This window comes from Thermobia domestica, chromosome 2, assembly GCF_964235325.1.
Source record: "Thermobia domestica chromosome 2, izTheDome1.hap1.1, whole genome shotgun sequence".
Taxonomy (NCBI): Eukaryota; Metazoa; Arthropoda; class Insecta; order Zygentoma; family Lepismatidae; genus Thermobia; species Thermobia domestica.
The window spans coordinates 345425046-345443805 of record NC_137455.1 but is presented as its reverse complement, the minus strand read 5'-3'; the positions used below and the strand labels follow the sequence as shown (position 1 = coordinate 345443805).

At 36.7% G+C, this 18760-nt stretch overlaps 1 protein-coding gene across 2 annotated transcripts in view; it reads right to left on the bottom strand.

Annotated features, from left to right (window-relative positions):
* Nucleotides 1-18760, bottom strand: part of LOC145679864 (uncharacterized) — a 69655-nt gene that overhangs the window by 3664 nt on the left and 47231 nt on the right. For both annotated transcript variants that reach the window (XM_081750385.1, XM_081750384.1), the window contains exon 2: nucleotides 17117-17259. In XM_081750385.1, coding sequence (XP_081606511.1) covers nucleotides 17117-17147 — 31 coding nt within the window. In that variant the 5' untranslated portion in view covers nucleotides 17148-17259. The remainder of the gene's footprint in view (nucleotides 1-17116; nucleotides 17260-18760) is intronic.

The following is an 18760-nucleotide window of genomic DNA, read 5'->3' as shown; positions in this document are numbered from 1 at the left end:
TAACATAATCATATGATGTAAGTCATAAACTCAGTATGCACGAAATATTCATGAGCTCCTTCGTGGCTAAACGGTTAGCGTACGCGCCTTTGGCGTGGGACACCAGGGTTTGATTCCCATCGGGAGTTCATGTGATTCGGATCTCACGTTAATCTGTTGGTCCACGTTTCATATAGCCTCACTGTAGAACAGAGATTGTCATTTTTCCTAACCCTCCCTCACCCTCCCTCACACTCACCCTCCATTGACGTCCTCACACTCACCCTCCCTCACACTTACCCTCCATTGACGCCCTCACACTCACCCTCCATTGACGCCCTTACACTCACCCTCCCTCACACTCACCCTCCATTGACGCCCTCCCCTCACTCTCCATTGACGTCCTCACACTCCCCCTCCCTCCCCTCCCTCACACTCACCCTCCATTGACGCACTCACACTCACCTTCCCTCACACTCACCCTCCATTGACGACCTCACACTCACCCTCACCCTCAATTACTTTATCGCCCTCACCCTCCAACGCCCTCATAAGGGCAAAATGAGGGAGGATGACCATCTCTGCTGTAGAAGGGGAAGCTAAACTCAAAATCACACATCACATCATGAAATACGAGTATACATTTCAGTGTAGCTACTTAGTTAAAAGAAACATACAATAATAGTAAAAAATATTTCACTTATCGACCCCATGTTACCACTTTTTATAGTGTAAGGGAAACAGATGTACAGAATTTGAAGTTTATGTGTCCAGTGTTTTCGAAGATCTAGTAAAGCTCAATCAAATGTTGAACCCAATTCCCGCCTGCTAATTAGTTGTCAAACTTCGCATAAACCTGTCTTATCTACAGTGTAGGGTTTAAGAAGACATTTGTGAAACTTCTGTGATTCTCAGTTCAAGAGTTTTGTTGATCTAAGGAGTCCCTGGATGTACTCTTTTATAAACAGACACTTTTATTCTGAAAGCAGAAACAGAAGGCGCACAATTTTCTCTGTTGCTAACAAGTATTGTGATACTTTTACACCCAGAAAATTCCAACATCTTAACCAAAATAAGTAGATCTTATATTAGGTAAGTCACTTGAGATTGGTCAGTAAGGTAGGTTTCCTGATCTTGTAAGGGTTTGAAGATCAAGGAATTATAATTCTCAGTCGTACTGAGTTCAGCGCTCGAAACGGAAACACCATATTCTATTGGAAAGGGGAAACAAAGTAATTAAACGAGTTTCCGACTGATCTTTACAGCGACTGACAAAGTGTTCCTTTTGGCTCTACTCAAAAATGCAAGCAGCTACTTGAATTACAATTCCTCTATTCATGTAAATGATGTTACAGAATTCAAGTTAGAGAGAACAAAGAGATGTTAGTTGATGTTAATGAGAACAAAGAGAGAACAAAGTATATACATTTGATTCATATATATTGTCTCGTAGGTTGTCATTGTAATGCCTAGCGGACTGTAATTATTAGCATGTCCACGGAAAAGGAATGTGATATCACCTAGTGTTCGAAATATCAGTGCTGTTTTCTAACATTAGCCAATGTGTATCTCTAACGGCTAACGACTATGGTCTTCTTAATAGGTGTAGTATTGCGATATGTTCGCAGTTTAAGGGGGGAGTTTACCCCCTTCATCCCCCACGTTGGCCGATATAAAAATAAACGTATGTCCTACTTTTAATTCCATTATTCACTGCAGGAGTTTCAAGCAAATCAGCATTGATCGTAGCTAGTTATGGCCTTGCTAGAAGGTGTCATATTGCACTATTGTCGCAGTTTAGGGAGGTGTCTATCCCTTCTTCGCGTTGGCCGATATATAAAAAAGTATGTCCTACTTTTGATTCCTTTATTCACTGCAGGAATTTCAAACAAATCAGCATTGTGCATTGCTAGTTGTGGCCTTGCTAAAAGGTGTCATATTGTCCTATTGTCCCAGTTTATGGAGGTGTTTACCCCTTCATTCCCGACGATGCCCGATATATATCGGAGTGTCACTTGTCAAACCGTGCTTGTTAGAAGAACTTCCTTGGATATTCCAATATATGATCAATAAGAAGTGAGAAGCTACTTGGCACATAGCATATCCAAACAGCTATATAATATTTGTACCTTCTCATTAGTTGACCATGTTCATCAATCTTTTATGGGATGATCTTAAACATTGTCCCTTGTGTGTTGTTTAATATAAATTTGATAATTATATTTGAGTATGATTAAAACTTTTTTAAAACTCATTTAAACATAAAAGCAATAGCAACACGCTTTGAAAGCCACAAATTTCATCAGATGTATAAATTTTGTAAACAACTTGGTGAAAGGGAAAGTGTCTTGCCATAAACATATAAAAGGACTCACTTGTAACAACAAGATATGATTTGATTTGGAGGAATTGAAGATTCGACTACCAAGGTTCTTTGAGTTCTTTCAAGAATGGCAGCACACTCTCCTGGTCAGTAAGTTGTCCTAATTCTCCTAATTGCTCATTTGTTATGATGACATTTGCTATGCCAGATTGTTGGTAGGTCTTCCAACAATAGGCATCACTTATACTACTGAGATTTATAATTTGTGTGATTAAATAGTACATTTGTTTTGAGAATGCAAATCTCAAATTGGCTCCCATTTGTTAATGTTTATTTGTAAGATGTCTGCTAATGCTAATGGCACATATAACTAAATAATTAAGTAGTCTCTTTAACAGTGCCTATAATAATAGCCAAAGGCAGAATGTGACAATGTATTTTATCTATTCATTATCAATACAATAAATCTGTTAACAGATCCATTCCATTTCATTCACACACACTTAAGAAGAGAAATCTTTTTTTAAATTAAACACTTGTGATAAGCAAAATTAAATATAAAATATGTAGGATAGGCCCCTTTCATTTACTTTGAGATTAATATTAGAAACCACTTTTACATTTTCAAATGCAGAAGCATGGAACGTCTTATAGAACGGCTATGTTCATCAGGTTGCCTGTTAACAAGTATCAGAGATAAAATTTTAAGCCGAGAAACAGATTTTTTAATATATAAATTTAGTGTTAGGCTCAATCTCAATTCTAATTCCTCTATTGTAACCACAATTGGGAGGAATTTTAGCTCTAATCTCTCTATTCTATCCGAATTTGGTACAAATTTTAGCTCTAATATCACTATTGTAATAAAATTTGGCCAATTTCAGCTCTAATTCTTGTATAGAAACCAACATTCTGAAGAATTTTAGTCCTAATCCCTCTCTTGCATCCGAAATTGACACAAAGTTCAGCTCTAATCCCTGTATTGTAACCGAAACTGGCATAAAAATTCATCTCTAATCCTTCTATTGTAAACATCATTGGGAGGAATTTTAGCTCTAATCCTTCTATTGTAACCGAAATTGGGAAGCATTTAAGCTCCAATTCCTCTGTTGTAACCAAAATTGACAAAAACTTCAGTTCTAATTCCTCTATTGTAACCAAATTCGCCACAAATATCAGCTCTAATTCTTTTATTGTAACCACAATCGAGAGAAATTCCAGCTCTAATCCCTCTATTATAACGAAAATTGGCACAAATTTAAGCTCTGATTATACTACTATAATCAAAACTGGGAGGAACTTCAGCTTTAATTCCTCTATTGTAACCAAAATTGGCAGTAATTTAATCTCTAATCCCTTTATTATAACCAACCCTAATTCCTCTATTGTAACCAAAATTGGCAGTAATTTAATCTCTAATCCCTTTATTATTACCAACCTAATTCCTCTATTGTAACCAAAATTGGCAGTAATTTAATCTCTAATCCCTTTATTATAACCAATCCTAATTCCTCTATTGTAATCAAAATTGGCAGTAATTTAATCTCTAATACTTTTATTATAACCAACCCTAATTCCTCTATTGTAACCAAAATTGGCAGTAATTTAATCTCTAATCCCTTTATTATAACCAACCCTAATTCCTCTATTGTAACCAAAATTGGCAGTAATTTAATCTCTAATCCCTTTATTATAACCAACCCTAATCCCTCTGTAGTAACTGAAATTGACACGAATTCCATCTCTATTGTAATCAAAATTGGCAGGAATTTACCATTTCTGGTTTTAATATCGATCACTGTAAAAGAAGAATCATTGCAAATAACAACAAATCTTTTCTGATATGAATTTATTGTCTGAGATTGCCATATCGACTTGAATCCATCTACTGAAACTGGATATTGTAAAAATCTGCCGCTTCCAGTTTGAGTAATGAATTCTTGAGAATCTTCATCTCGGCGAAATTAAAATACCGCTAATTTTACAGTAATTATGTGATATCTTCAAATAGATAAAAGATAATCTAACTGTGGAACAAGAGCGCCCTAGACAATATTATTTTACATGAGAAACCGTTATTACGACTCACTTATCTGCTTTCGATTTCGAACCATTTTGAAAATCGGCATTTATTTTCGCGTTTCTAAACAGCTGAAAACGGAAAGCCACTAGGTGACTTGTGATAACGGTACCTCAGGCAAAATAATATTGTCTAGGGCGCTCTTGTTCCATATTTCAATTATATTTTACCTATTTGAAGATATCACATAATTACTGTAAAATTAGCGGTATTTTAATTTCGCCGGGATGAAGACTCTTAAAGCACAGAAACATCGTAAGAGATAGGGAGAAAATGTTTCTAGTATAGGTTCTGCATCGCAAGAGCAGATTCCATTTCTCCTCTTATCTTCCTATTGAAACCGGAACTAACAAATCTATCCCTTTTGCATTCAATATTGAACTCCTACAGTTCGGAAGTCTACTGTAATTTCGCAATGTGAAATGAAATTCACATGTTTTGCTTATCAACATGAATAGGACTGCAGTACATTGATCTAGATTTTCAAGATATTTTGGTTTACCAAAAAACTCCTTTATATGTTTATCCTATATATCCGTCCACCCGGGAGGTCAAACAAATCTGAAGAGCTACTTGATGGATCACCATCAAATTTAGCCAGAATGTACATGATCGAACATTACATACTCGATTTCGTTTATGGTAGGGATAGCCACGTTTTCCAGAAAAACGGAAAATATTTTTTTCCGGAAACCGGAAAATTGAAAACGGAAAATTTTCCGGAAACGGAAGACGGAAAATTTTCCGGAAAGCCGGAAGACGGAAAATTGAAAACGGAAGACGGAAAATATTCCGGAAAACGGAAAAAATTTCCGGGAAAACGGGAACGGAAAATTTTCCGTAAAATCGGAAGACGGAAAATTTTCCGGAAAACGGAAAATATGATTTCCGGAAACCGGAAAACTCTTTTTACGGAAATGGCCATCCCTAGTTTATGGAGATGATATGCGACCGGAAGTGGTAAAACTACTTTGCTCAATACAGAGCGAAAACAGTAATAGATAGCGAGAAGCAGTTTCCTAAAAATCGATTAAGAACCCAAGAAAAACAATTATAGTCTCCAACCATAACTCTCTATTAAAACCGGATATGGTAAAATTATTCTAGTATTTCCGGTTTTACTATTGATCTAAATAGAGCAAAGCGATCAGAAATGCCCTTTTTAAAAAACAAATCCGTTTGGAGATCTTTTGCAATATGCTTCGCGTTCTAAGAATAGGTAAAATGTTCTGTTTTAATCTTGTCTTCAAACCGAAAGTATCAGAAATTAACCGATTTCCAAAAGTGGATCTAGCCCGGGGGCGGGGGAGTCTAGCCCCTCTCAGTTTTTGAGTGACAAAAATAATTGAAATTATTATTTAGAACTATATATTTTTGAAAGTTTATACTAAACTCATGATATACCTATCACAGTCTGGGGTCTGGTTGTCCCTCCCCCCCCCTAGTTTTTATCTTCTAGATCCGCCTCTGCCAATTTCGGTTTTAACGGGACGGCCTATAGAGTAAAAACGATAATTGACAACGAGAAATGGATTCTGCGATCAATTAAGCGTCCCAAGAGAATATACCATCTTCACTGTTATCTCTACTAAAACCAGAAGTCTACCACTCCTGGTTTCAGTGTTCATTGAGAAAACGTCACGAAATAGAAACCAAACTCACTCACGTGATGTACACGTGGCAACGCTACTTGTTAAAGCTGTCTTGTCTAGGGGGCGACGAGATGGCAGGCGGAATCAACACGACGCTCCTTCACCTCTTCCTCCTTCTGAGGTCATCACTGAGATAAAATGACTCTTTCTTTCATATGCATGCTCTGAGATCAACGTTCCCACATACCTGAACAAACGCCTCAGAGACTGTATGTAGCAAAATGGTCTAAAAGAAATCACTCGACAGGTCCGTAGCCAGCCCAAAAATTTAGGGGGGCCGGTAGAAGTTAGGGGGGCTCGACCCAATCATATTATAATTCATCACTATATTAGAGTTCATTTGCAAGCCTACCGTGAAACTTTTTGGGGGGTAGCCAAAGTTTAGGGGGAGCCTGCCCCCCTAGCCCCCCATGGATACAGTCCTGTCACTCCATAGCAAAAAGATAGATTTACCTTTCTAAGATAGTTTATCCATTTGCTAATGAGATATTGAAATTATTTTCTTGTTCGTTTATGTTCAGAGAACAAAACAAGAATTGTTAAGTTCACAATTCGTCCGCAAGATTGTCATAATGATTTACATATGTGCAGCAAAGAACACAAAACAACCAAAAATACGTACACGTAATATCTGCATGTATTTACTTCAAGGTTTTCTGTATAATATTTTAAGCTATGAAACCATATTCGTGATATTTAAATTTTTGCACGTGTTTACACTTAAAGCCTGAGAACACATATGTATGCATAACATCACCTACTAAACACGCCTTTAGAACCCAAGACCATACAGTTTATAGCCTTGCATTCATCTTTTATTAGTACGCTTTCACGAATTCCTTTAATGGCTAATAAAAGTGTCCATTAAGAGTCTCCATTCTTTGGCCCAGAGTTCTAAACCTCTTCGCTTGGACAAACATGGATGTCGCTGAGAAAGCAACTATATCCTATCTAAGCAATGGAGAAGAGTTCGTGCGAAATTGGAGTAAAACATAAACGAAATTTAAATTACGAAATAACGTTAGCGGGATAAAGATTGTAGTTTTTGTTTTTCGTTAAGAATGCTTGGATCAAATTATTGAAAAAAGTAAATGTACCTAAAATATGAATAACAAGAAGCAATAAAACAAAGAAAAGCATTACTATCAATCAAATATACTTCTGCTTCTATACTTCTCCTTTTGTTGAGCTCTAATGGGGCATGAGCGTCTTGACTATTTAACCACAAGCAACACGATTCCAGAAACATGGATTGCCGTAAATAGAATTTAAAACCAACATATCAAAATATAACAAAATGTGACTGCCCAAACACGGACTGCCGTAAATAGAAGTTAAAACCAACATATCAAAATATAACAAAATACGACTGCCCAAACACGGACTGCCGTAAATAGAAGTTAAAACCAACATATCAAAATATAACAAAAATAAAACTGCCCAAACATGGACTGCCGTAAATAGAAGTTAAATTCAACATATCAAAATATAACAAAATACGACTACCCAAACACGGACTGTCGTAAATAAAAATTAAAAACCAACATACCAAAATATAACAAAAGTATTGCTGCAAAAGAGAAAAATCTAAAAGAAGAGATAAATTAATAAATATATGAGAATTAAAAATATATATCAATAACAACAAATATATGTCAATAACAATAAAGAAAAAAAGATACAGTAAGTATTCTAATATTTACACCGATTTCGACAATCCCTGTTACATAATCGTAATAATTACTTAACCATACAGAAGATATAACCTTCTTCAGTGTATTCATCTCTAATAGAAAATAAAGTCCAAGAAATACGTTATACAAACCTATTCCACGTTTTTTTTTTCTTTTTTCAATTTTCTGAAGCATCTTTCTTAATAGAGTGTGTAGCTGTGTATCGTTAAAACAAAAATAATCGTATCGAACCGCTAAGTATCCTTTCGCATTGACAGAGTGATAATACCATAAACTTGATATACTTCTAACAGAAACTGTGAATTTTAAATTCTAATAACATTTCACAAAACTAAACGAAGCAAACTCTTACAGAGCGTAGTGTTATCACGTTTGTCTCCCATTGTTACAAACTCCATACTCCCTGTATATTTTACATAGTTTTTTTCAAGCCCTGCATTTTATGTAATATAAGCTTATGTGTAATTGTTGATTCAAATGAACTAAATCATTATATACAAAAACAAATCGAAATAGAAAACAAAACAATAGTCAGGAAAAAGCTTTTGAAAACACTGAAGCAATTATGCGTACTTCTGCATTAGAAGATATCCCACATAGCACGATGTACGCGGAATGTCCCAGAGGATCCATTCCTGTTTCCGAGTATTCACACACGCAGTGCAAACTTTAAGGATAATGGGTAAGGATACATATCCACGTGACTTCCTCTAAATTTCACTTGAAAGTGCTTGTAGCGGGACAATATTTGGATATCCAAAATTCGTCCCTTTAATATTCATCAAAGAGCCCAGAAATGTTCCACAGGAATCCCGCAGGAAGTTCCGTTCCCGTGACATAAGCGTACTATGGATTTCTGCATGGTGTCAATAGAACGACCATGGACAAAATTTGAGACGTAACATGGGCTTTCCTAGATCCCGAGATTAAGGTCATACAAACGTCCAAGGGACGGACGATTCTATCTAATTACTGTTAGTTGAATTTATGAGTAAGTGACATCCCCTTGCGTATTACACAGTACAGTTGCACAGAACAAAATTTATAGGTATATAGCGGTGGTCAAAGTACGAAAGAAGCTTAAACTGAAAGAAAACCATACATAGTATTATAACATCAGAAGACAAATTTTTAAAAATACTGTTCAGGGCCGTAACTTCTGGGGAGCCAGAAGGGGCAACTGCACCCCAAAGAAGCTCCTGAAGTTCGAGGGGGGGGGGCATGTTAAGATAAAATTTTCTTACTCCATATACGATACGAACATGAAATTATAAACGAAGCATCAAACAGGGTCGGCAATAAAACAAGAATTGCTCATTTCTACAGACAGCCAATCGGTGAGGCCTCTGTGCGGAAGAATTAGGAAAATCGTATTTTTTTTTTATAAACCAAAAATGTGAATTAGCAAACTGCTGATATTTTAGTGCTTAAAAATGCGTTTTCCAAAACTGCACACATCATTCAATTACTGGAAATAATGAAAATATGGAAACTTGGAACATGTCTGAGTGGGTACGTTTTGTGGTGCCACCCAGCTTAGCCTAATTATCTTAACTTACGGTCGCTTTACAGAATCAAAACATTTATTGGCAGTATTAGGCGTGTTAATGCTTGCCCCCCCCCCTAGAAAAAAATCTAAGTTACGGCACTGATACTGTTACATTACAGAAAAGACAATTCGTTATTTATTATCATAATTTGGCGCTCAAGCTTGAAATGAAATCAACATATGATTATGTCCTTTTGGCTAAGGGAGAGTGATGATTAAGGCGTTTCCCACATAGCACGATGTACGTGGAATGTTCCAAAGGTCCCATTCCTGTTTCCGAGTATTCACACATGCAGTGCAAACTTTAAGGATAATGGGTAAGGATACATATCCACAAGACTTTCTCTAAATTTCACTCGAAAGTGCATGTAGCGGGACAATATTTGGATATTTGGTTAAGTGAAGATTGATGGAAGAGGAAGTGGAATGAGAACATGGGAGAACTTACTTGACTAGGAATCGAACCAAGTACCTCACGTACTAGAGGTGAGCCCTCTCCCACCTTGTCACCACCAGAACTTAAGCTTGGACAGACAAACAGAAACAGTGTTGCTTCAATACTTTTTGTTCTCACTTTTGTCAAAACACTAAGTCAAAGTTTTTATATCGATTTTTTTTAATTTAGCTGGTTTCTTTTTTTTTTAAAAAAAAAAAAAAAGAACAATAGAGTTAACTCTCTGTAAAAATGACTGTTACTTTGAGCTTACACTGTATTTAATTGTATGGTTCATATAACTATGCTTTGTTATACTAACAAAGCTGTGGAAGAGAAATATCTACTGTATAGAGAATGCACACTGACAATAAATGTTTTGATTCTGTAAAGAGTTGAGTTGATTTTAGTTTAGCGTCCCTTTCAGCAGCGAGGCTATATGAGACGTGGACCTACTGATTAACGTGGAATCCGAACCACATGAGCTCCCGCCGGGAATCGAACCCGGGTCTCCCACGCCAAAGGCGCGTACGCGAACCGCTTAACCACGAGGAGCTCCGATTCTGTAAAGAGAAAGTAAGTTAAGATAAGTAGGCTATGCTGGGTGGCACCACAAAACATACCCACTCATACATGTTCCAAGTTTCCATATTTTCATTATTTCCAGTAATTGCATGATGTGTGCAGTTTTGGAACACGCATTTTTAATAAGCACTGAAACATCAGCAGTTTGCTAATTCACATTTTTAGTTTATAAAAAATACGATTTCCCTAATTCTTCTGCACAGAGGCCTCACCGACTGGCTGTCTGTAGAAATGAGCAATTCTTGTTTTATTGCCATAGATGCCGAGCTACTCCACCTAACAAAACTCAAAATTAACGACAGAATGTCCACATATACAGTATATTATGTTCCATTTTACGTTTTGAAAAAAAAATACTTCGTTACATCAGGCAACACTGCTTGGATACTAATGAAATTCAATCATTGTTTTCATCAGCGGAGTGTACATAAACGTTGTCTTTAACGAAATCCCACAGGAAGAAGTCACAGAGTGTAAATCAGGTGACCGTGGAAGCCAGCTAAGACATGGTAAGTCGCCAGCTCCCTGACGACCAATCCAACGGTTCGGTAGAGTTTCATTCAGATATTCACGCATTTAGCGACTCCAGAGAGGGGGTGCCCCGTCTTGTTGAAAACTGAAGTTGTCTTCGTGTGGCACTTGTAACTCCTAACTGGCACGACGAGTTGAATTTGAAGGACTACGTTGGAAACAGTTTGAATTCGTGCAACATTTTCTTCATGAACACGAGGGCGGCCAGGAGTCTTTCCTTTACATACACATCCTGTGTCTACAAACTGTCGATACCATCTGCGAATGTTCCACCCATTCGGATGATCAATTTGGTACCTCAATCTGAAACGTCTTTGCACCGTAATCACGGAATTGCACTTCGCAAACTCGAGAACACAAAATGATTTTTGCTGCGGAGTAGCCATTTTAGAAATATGACGGTTACCAAGCAAAAGAGAAGACAACTGACATCTAGCGGCTATTAATATAAACTAGACTATGTATTCGTTTCTCCAATAGCAGAGCCGAGGTGCAGCGATCGATAGTTTGGATAAAATAATTCTTCGGAATACGTTTATTCTTTTTGAAACAGGGTGTAATTCCTCGCATTTGAGTCATTATTTCTCAAAATGATTTGAGAAAACCGAAATCTCACTTTTAAGAATGTATTACTCGGTGCACAGGTAAGAAACAGATGTTCTCAAATACGAGGAAACTTTTGTTGAACTTAAGAAACCATTTTTTAACAGTGCATATTCTCTTCCGAAAAATATAACTGTAACGGACCGTTTCTACCGATCCGTTTACAGAGTAATATCTCAAGAATTAATTTCTTAGTATTCATTTTTATTTCAACTTTCAAATATCGACTGATTTATGTTTATTTTATTATTTGTTATTTGCCGACATTATCTCAATCTGTACTTGTTTATTTTCATTTATTATTTGTTAATTAACTTATGTTATGTGCAGTGAAAATCATATTCCATTTTTATTAATGTCTAGTAATAGGATATGATATTCTTTATCTGTGCCTAGAATACTGCAGAATGGACTTTCTAGCAGATATAAATTACCTTTGAAAGTTTTGTAACCAAGATTGAAACAACATGTAGCGTGATGTACATTGTGTAGTCGTCGTAAAAGAAAAGGTAACGACAAATTACTTTGAGATTAATTTTGTTTGATTTGGTATTAAAGATCTGTGAAAACAATGTGTCTATAAAATAATATCCTTCCGGAATCCAAAAGATAACATTTGCTGTACAGAAATATATCGGATGTACTTTTAATTTATCATTATCAATACAAGTAAGTTGTTAAAGTCATCATATTTAGTTCACGACATGATTTCTGAAGACACGTTAACTTGACCATCCGATGTTTTATCACCAATTCATTAAATCGTATCAATGTACTTATTCATTTATGTTGTAATTCAGATTTCTCCGTTCACTAATATAAATGGTTCTTAAAAGAAGATTGAATATGTTAATTGAGTCTAAATATTTTTATTTAGTGGCATATTGCTATTCATTCATTCATTATTTTTGCAACGATGAACAGAAGCAATTGTATTAGAGTACATATGTGAGGTTAAGTCGAAAGGATTAAGATTATATGAATTGCAACTAAGATGATATGCAAATATGTTTGTAATGCTCACATTGATTTTATGGTCGTTGGATGGTCCGTTGGTGTTACATCGCTGTAAGAGTCTGTCACGTGTTTAGTATACTTACTTTAAATATTGTTATCTATAACTTAACTTGTGTACAGTATACAACCGATTTATCATCCGATCATATTCACCTTCTTCCGAGGGCCACACCGTCGTGTTTCCGAACTTGCAATCTGGATTCAGTTTTAAAATTTAAAGACAGTTTGTTGTCCAAACAGTAGATCAGGACAAAATAACTAAGCTAGTTACACCTTTCAGCCTGCATCTACATGGGGAACAGAAGGGTGTTTCACTACATAACTTTCAACAAGAAAATGCATTACTGTTCCTTGAAAATAACGTGAGCTGCTACTTTATATATAAGTGCAAGCTCAAGAATTTCGGGAAATTCTCGTTATTCATATCAATCCTCCCAGGGCTGGATTAGTCCATCTGGAGACACGGCGCTAGAAAAAAATATGAGGCCTCTGCTGATTTCACCTAGTATATATCTATATCTATGAAAGTACAGTAGGAAAGTTAAGGGAGTACGTTTCATATTTTTGGTCATATTTTATTTTATGATGATGATTGTATCTTTAGGATTTTTTAGGTATTACTCGAGTAGACGGATCTACCAAATTTTGACACATTTTTTACATGTTCAGATTCGGTTAGAGTTTTGTATTTTTTTCAGCACAGCATGTACTAAAGGAGGAGCTTCATTACTACTTGCAGATTGACTTCAGGAGGGCTCAGTATAGATACAGTGTGAATGTATGGCATAAAAACTACAGTGCATAAAACACGAATCAACTTGTGCATGGTGGCCATTAAGAAGCACGAATGCTATCTAAACTAGACAGGGCAGGAGCGCAGCGGGGGGGCGAGCTTTAGCGAAGGGGTGTGTTCATAGGGAGCAGGCACGTTAGCGACGGGTGGTATACGCATAAACGAGGATAATGAAAAAGCACAGTTACACACACAATACTTTCAGTATCACTCAAAATTCATTTCAATATACTGTGTACTGACAGTAATTACTTACGAGCACACTCTCACCCCTTCACAAAAAATTGTTTCTCATCGTATTTTACCTATAAATTTTTTAGTTGGTACAACTGTCTGTCCGAGTGAACCTTTTTTTTCAGATAGCCAATTGAGATTTTGATCAGAGTGGAGACCCTGTCCATCTGGAGACCCTGGGCTACAGATCCCCTAAGCTTCCCCTTAATCCGGCTCCGCATCTTTTCCTCCCTTCATGATTCAGTTTTCTAAAAACCTTTTTTTCTTATGATATTGATGAAAGAAGATGCTAATAAAACTCCAACTGGCCAAAGCAATTATTTTTTAAGAATACAGTGGAACCTGGATAATTCGAACCTCAAGGGACCAGTAGAAAAATTCTAACTATACAAAAATTCGAATTAGAATAGTTTTTGTAAATGGTTGAAATAAACAATCAAACTTCAAATTTTAACATAAACATCATTATTGGAGCTAATAATAAGGTTTTAAGTACCATACACTCATTGTAAAACTAGAAAAAAACACAGGTTAATACAATATGAAGTAAAATACTGTACTGTAATACGTACGTACATACACTAGCACTGTATTATGCATGAACATTGAAAAAATCATAAAAACAGAAAAGAATATTACTGTATTAATAGACAAATAACTGTCATGAGACTCCAAAAAATAAAAATTTTTCAAAAAATGCTGAGATCTTTGCTTGTTTCCTAGAATTTAGTCTCTCGGTCATTACAAACGAATCTAACAAATTCAGGGAACAAATTCCGCGGACGGGGCGGAAAGCCTGTTACAGTACGTATCTGCATCCGTTTCTTGGAAAATCCGACCCGATGTCTTGACCTCCTTTTAGATTTACACGGTAAAAACTTCGAATTATCCAAATTATAATTCGAATTAACCATGATTTTTTTAAGCATTGTTTGTATATAAAATTCTAGGGACCAAGAGAAAAATTCGAAATAAAAAAGTTTTCGAATTACAGAAGTTCGAATTATACAGGTTCCACTGTATATATACTGCTTTGGTCAGTTGGAGTTTTATTAGCATCTTGAATTTTCCAAAGCCACAATGAATAAATGAAACAAGTAGTGAGAAGACAAGTGAATTTTGTTGTAACGACGGTACACATTCTCCTTCAAAGGTGGCAGGTACTATTCTCTTAAAATAATCACAATTTGCAGTACACTTAGAAACAAATTGTGAAGATTGTATTTACAAAATATCAATATAGTTAGCCGTAATCTAGTTAAAACTACACCAACTTGAAAACAGCGCACTTTTTTTATTTTTCCATTATGTAAATGTATGCTCTTGAGAAACTGTTTTAAATAACTTCTCTTAACAGTGTATTTTCTACGAACCACAACTATACTGACTTTACCTCAATCTTGAGTTTAAGCTATCAAATTACGTTAATGTTAAGTGAAATTAAAATTTACTGATAGTTCTTATTATTTCACGTTGAAACAAGTGGGTTTCTTTCCCAATTGTGAAGTGACGAGAAACATCAAAAAGCAATAGAGGGACAAGCAGACACGTAGGTAGAGGATAAGTCCTCAGAGTACGGACCCGTACCCCAAATCTCTAAATTTTTGTGTATTTAAGTCTAATTTTAGGAATGATTTTAGGATTGTCGTTTTACGAGTAATGAAGTAGGACCCAGATTAGCTCCATTCTTTATCTTAGAGAAATATATTTTCTTCAGTCGTGACGGGGACAATTGGTCTTATTGCCGACTACCCATTCTTTCCCATCAATCAATCAATATTTTGTTCAGACGATGGGACAACAGAAGTACCTTAAATGATTTTCAGTTATTTTGGAATTGATATGCAGGGCTCTAGGACCAGCTCAGGTATTTTGAGACCCTAGACGAGAAATACTTATGTATCCCCTGATTTAGTGATATCCTTTTATTGTTGTTGAAGGGTCCTTATGTAAACGAAACAAAATCCTCCTGAATTGAACGTAAATTAATGTCATTTCGATTTCAATCGTTGTTTTAATAACAATTTGACCTATTACTGTTACGAACTATTCGGCGAAAAAAAAAATCGTACCGTTACTAAAATTTACTGTCTAGTTCACCTATATGGACGAGGAGAACCTAGTGGGCCTATTCCTTGCTACCCTAGTTAAATTGATGGCATAATATTTGATAAACGAGCAGGCCCTAGTGGGTCTATTACGTACTTCACTAGCTAAATTGAGAGGACAGTATTTTACGAGCGAGTAGGCACTAGTGGGCCCAATCCTTGCTTCATTAGTTAAATTGAGGGGACAATATTTGACAAACGAGCAAGTCCTAGTGGGTCTATTACGTGCTTCACTACTTAAATTGGAGGGACAATGTTTGACAAACGAGCAGGTCCTAGTGGGTCTATTACGTGCTCATTAGTTAAATTTAGGGGACAATACTTGACAAACGAGCAAGTTCTAGTGGGTCTATTACGTGCCTCATTAGTTAAATTTAGGGGACATTACTTGACAAACGAGCAAGTCCTAGTGGGTCTATTACGTGCTTCACTAGTTAAATTGAGGTGACAATATTTGACAAAACTTACAGCTTTACTCCATATTATTTTTCATGGCGACCCTAATAGTACACATTTTACTGAAATGAGCCTATATTACATTTTTATTTCATTTTTAGATTTTTTAAATGTGAAGAACCTATTTCATATTTCATTTATATGTTTGTATTCGTATCGTATGATATGAAGAAAGAAAGTTCTATCTTGAAGTGAGACCCTCAACAAACGGCAGAAAGCTAGAAAGAATTTAGGATTTAGATTTCTGGGCTTTCAGCATCTAAGGCCATTTAGCCTTTCACGATTTGAGGGATGACATCCCTCGGCGAGCACACAATCTGGGGAAAGGAAAGGAAGAAAGGATTGGGGAGGAAGAAATTGGCCTGGGACCTATAAGTTAAGTACCACCCCGGCATTTGCCTGGTGTGAATGAGGAAAGCCTCATTCAGGGTGGCTGACCAGAAAAAGCGTTTTACACTTTTTCACCTAGTGACCCCACCGGGAATCGAACCCGGAACCGCTCGACCGAAGGTGAGAGCATTAGCGGCCACGTTACACGAGGCCACACGCTAGAAAAAAGAGCAGTAACCCACTTGATCTCCACAAGCTACGGCACTGTTCTTATGCATAGTGCAACTTGGAAATAGAGATCATTACTGCTTGATTGATCTCTAGAACAACACAGAACATTGTTAAATGATTCTTGAGATCCCATAGTTTCTTTTCTTTTGAATGTTTACATATTGCAGGTATCGTTGGGATAGCCAACATTATGTAATAAGTTCGATGCTTAACATGAAACCAGAGTATAGAGATGTATCCTTATATTTAGGGCTTAGGATTTAGATTTCTGGGTTTTCGGCATCTATGGCCATGTTACGGGAAGCCTCATTCAGGATGGCTAGCCTGGAAAAGATTTTTTACTCTTCTTCGATAGAGTGCTCCCACCGGGAATCGAACTCGGGGTGTACCCTTATGTTGTGAAGAAAGCAGCTCAGTGTGGGATTGAAACAAGTACTTCCATCGAGAATTGAAACATGTACTTCCAGATCAGAACAAGAAATAAGATTATTCAAACGTAGATATGTATAGAAACTTACCTCGTAATCGTCTCCTGTATAGCAATATCATTACAGTAAATGAAGATAAATCACAGCAATTTCTCTCTTAATTATTTCTTTGCGAGGTGTATCCAGTGATCAATTCTCTCCCCGTGTAGCTTAAACCTTTTTAACATGAAGATCTGTTAAATAAAATAATAAAAAAGGATTATTTTTAAGAACTATTCTATTTCGTCTGCGATAATAACATAAAGAAAATTTACAAAACAGCATATATGTTAAAGACCATATAATAATACAAAGAAATATACAAAGGTTGATCAAAAAGTAAGGTTACAAAGCCTGCAGTGAAATGTGTATACAGTGAAACCTCTACTAACGGACACCTCTATAAAGCGGACCTCTCCCATAACGGACATATTTTGTAATCCCCAAACACAGTAATAGGAAAAAACATATTGGCAAACCTCTCTAAAGCGGACACTCTCTAGTACGGACACGGACAGTCTTTCTTGTCTTTTATAGGTAGGCCTATTATTTACCTCTGTATTACGGACACTTTCTCTAGAAACAAGTTGGAAAGTGCAGTAAAAATACACTTAGTAATTCATACGTATGTCACCAAGGAAGAACCTGTGGGTGTGACAACATTTTGCCTCCTCTACTGTCTGTTCAACAATCCAGAGGAAGGGTCTCTGTTTCACAACACCCTTATATCCTTTGCTTGCATTCCACTCCCACCCAACCTGCTTCAGAAACAAAACTGATTGACAGTTGCCCACTGTCTCGAAAGACACATCATTCTACTGTCCCTCTGGAATCTCTAACCAAACAGAAGACAAGTTTGGTATTTTTGACCACGGGTACGCATATTGTCTTTCAAAAAAAGTCATTGCTGGACTGGAATTAACTCAAATTAAAGCAACACACCGAAAACGTAGTAAGTAGCGATAAGTGTAAACTGCAGACAACTATAACATCTTCCCATGTTGTGCCTCGAATTGGATGGCGCAAGATAATGCAGGTACAGTAAGATTTTGGTAATATTCGTAAATAAGTGATTCATGCAAAAAATTCTAATTGCATATTACCTTGTTTATTAATTTACGTAAAAAGATATTGAAACCCCTCTAAGGCGGACACCTCTCTATAGCGGACAATTTTTGATTCCCCACGGCTGTCCGTTTTAGAGAGGTTTCACTGTATATTATTTCATAGAATCAATACGGCCAGCAGATAGTACGTGCATTAGGTTATTTTTTGACATAATCTTCGTATAAGTTGAGGCACTTATCGCATCGTGGGATGAATTTGAAGATTTCTTCCTGTCCTTGCGTATTCAGTCATGTTGTCATGAAGTGTTTCATATCCTCGTCTGAAGCGAAGTGACAGCTTTCTAGGTGCTCCTTCAAGGTGGAAACGGGTGAAAGTCGCTTGTAGCGAGGTCCGGGCCTGTAGGGAAGGTGGTCGATGGTGTCTCAGAGAAAGTGCTTCAACGGCCTAGTGGTTCTCTGGGCTGTATGCGGGCGCGTTGTTCTGAAGGAAGATGACGCCGTTGGTAAGATGTCCTGGCAGCTTCCTTCTGATTGCTTCGCGTAATTATGTCACGGTCTCGCCCATAGAAATCAAATAACTGAGCAGACTTCTTCGCAAGACCCGCCATTTTTGTTTACCTAAAACTAC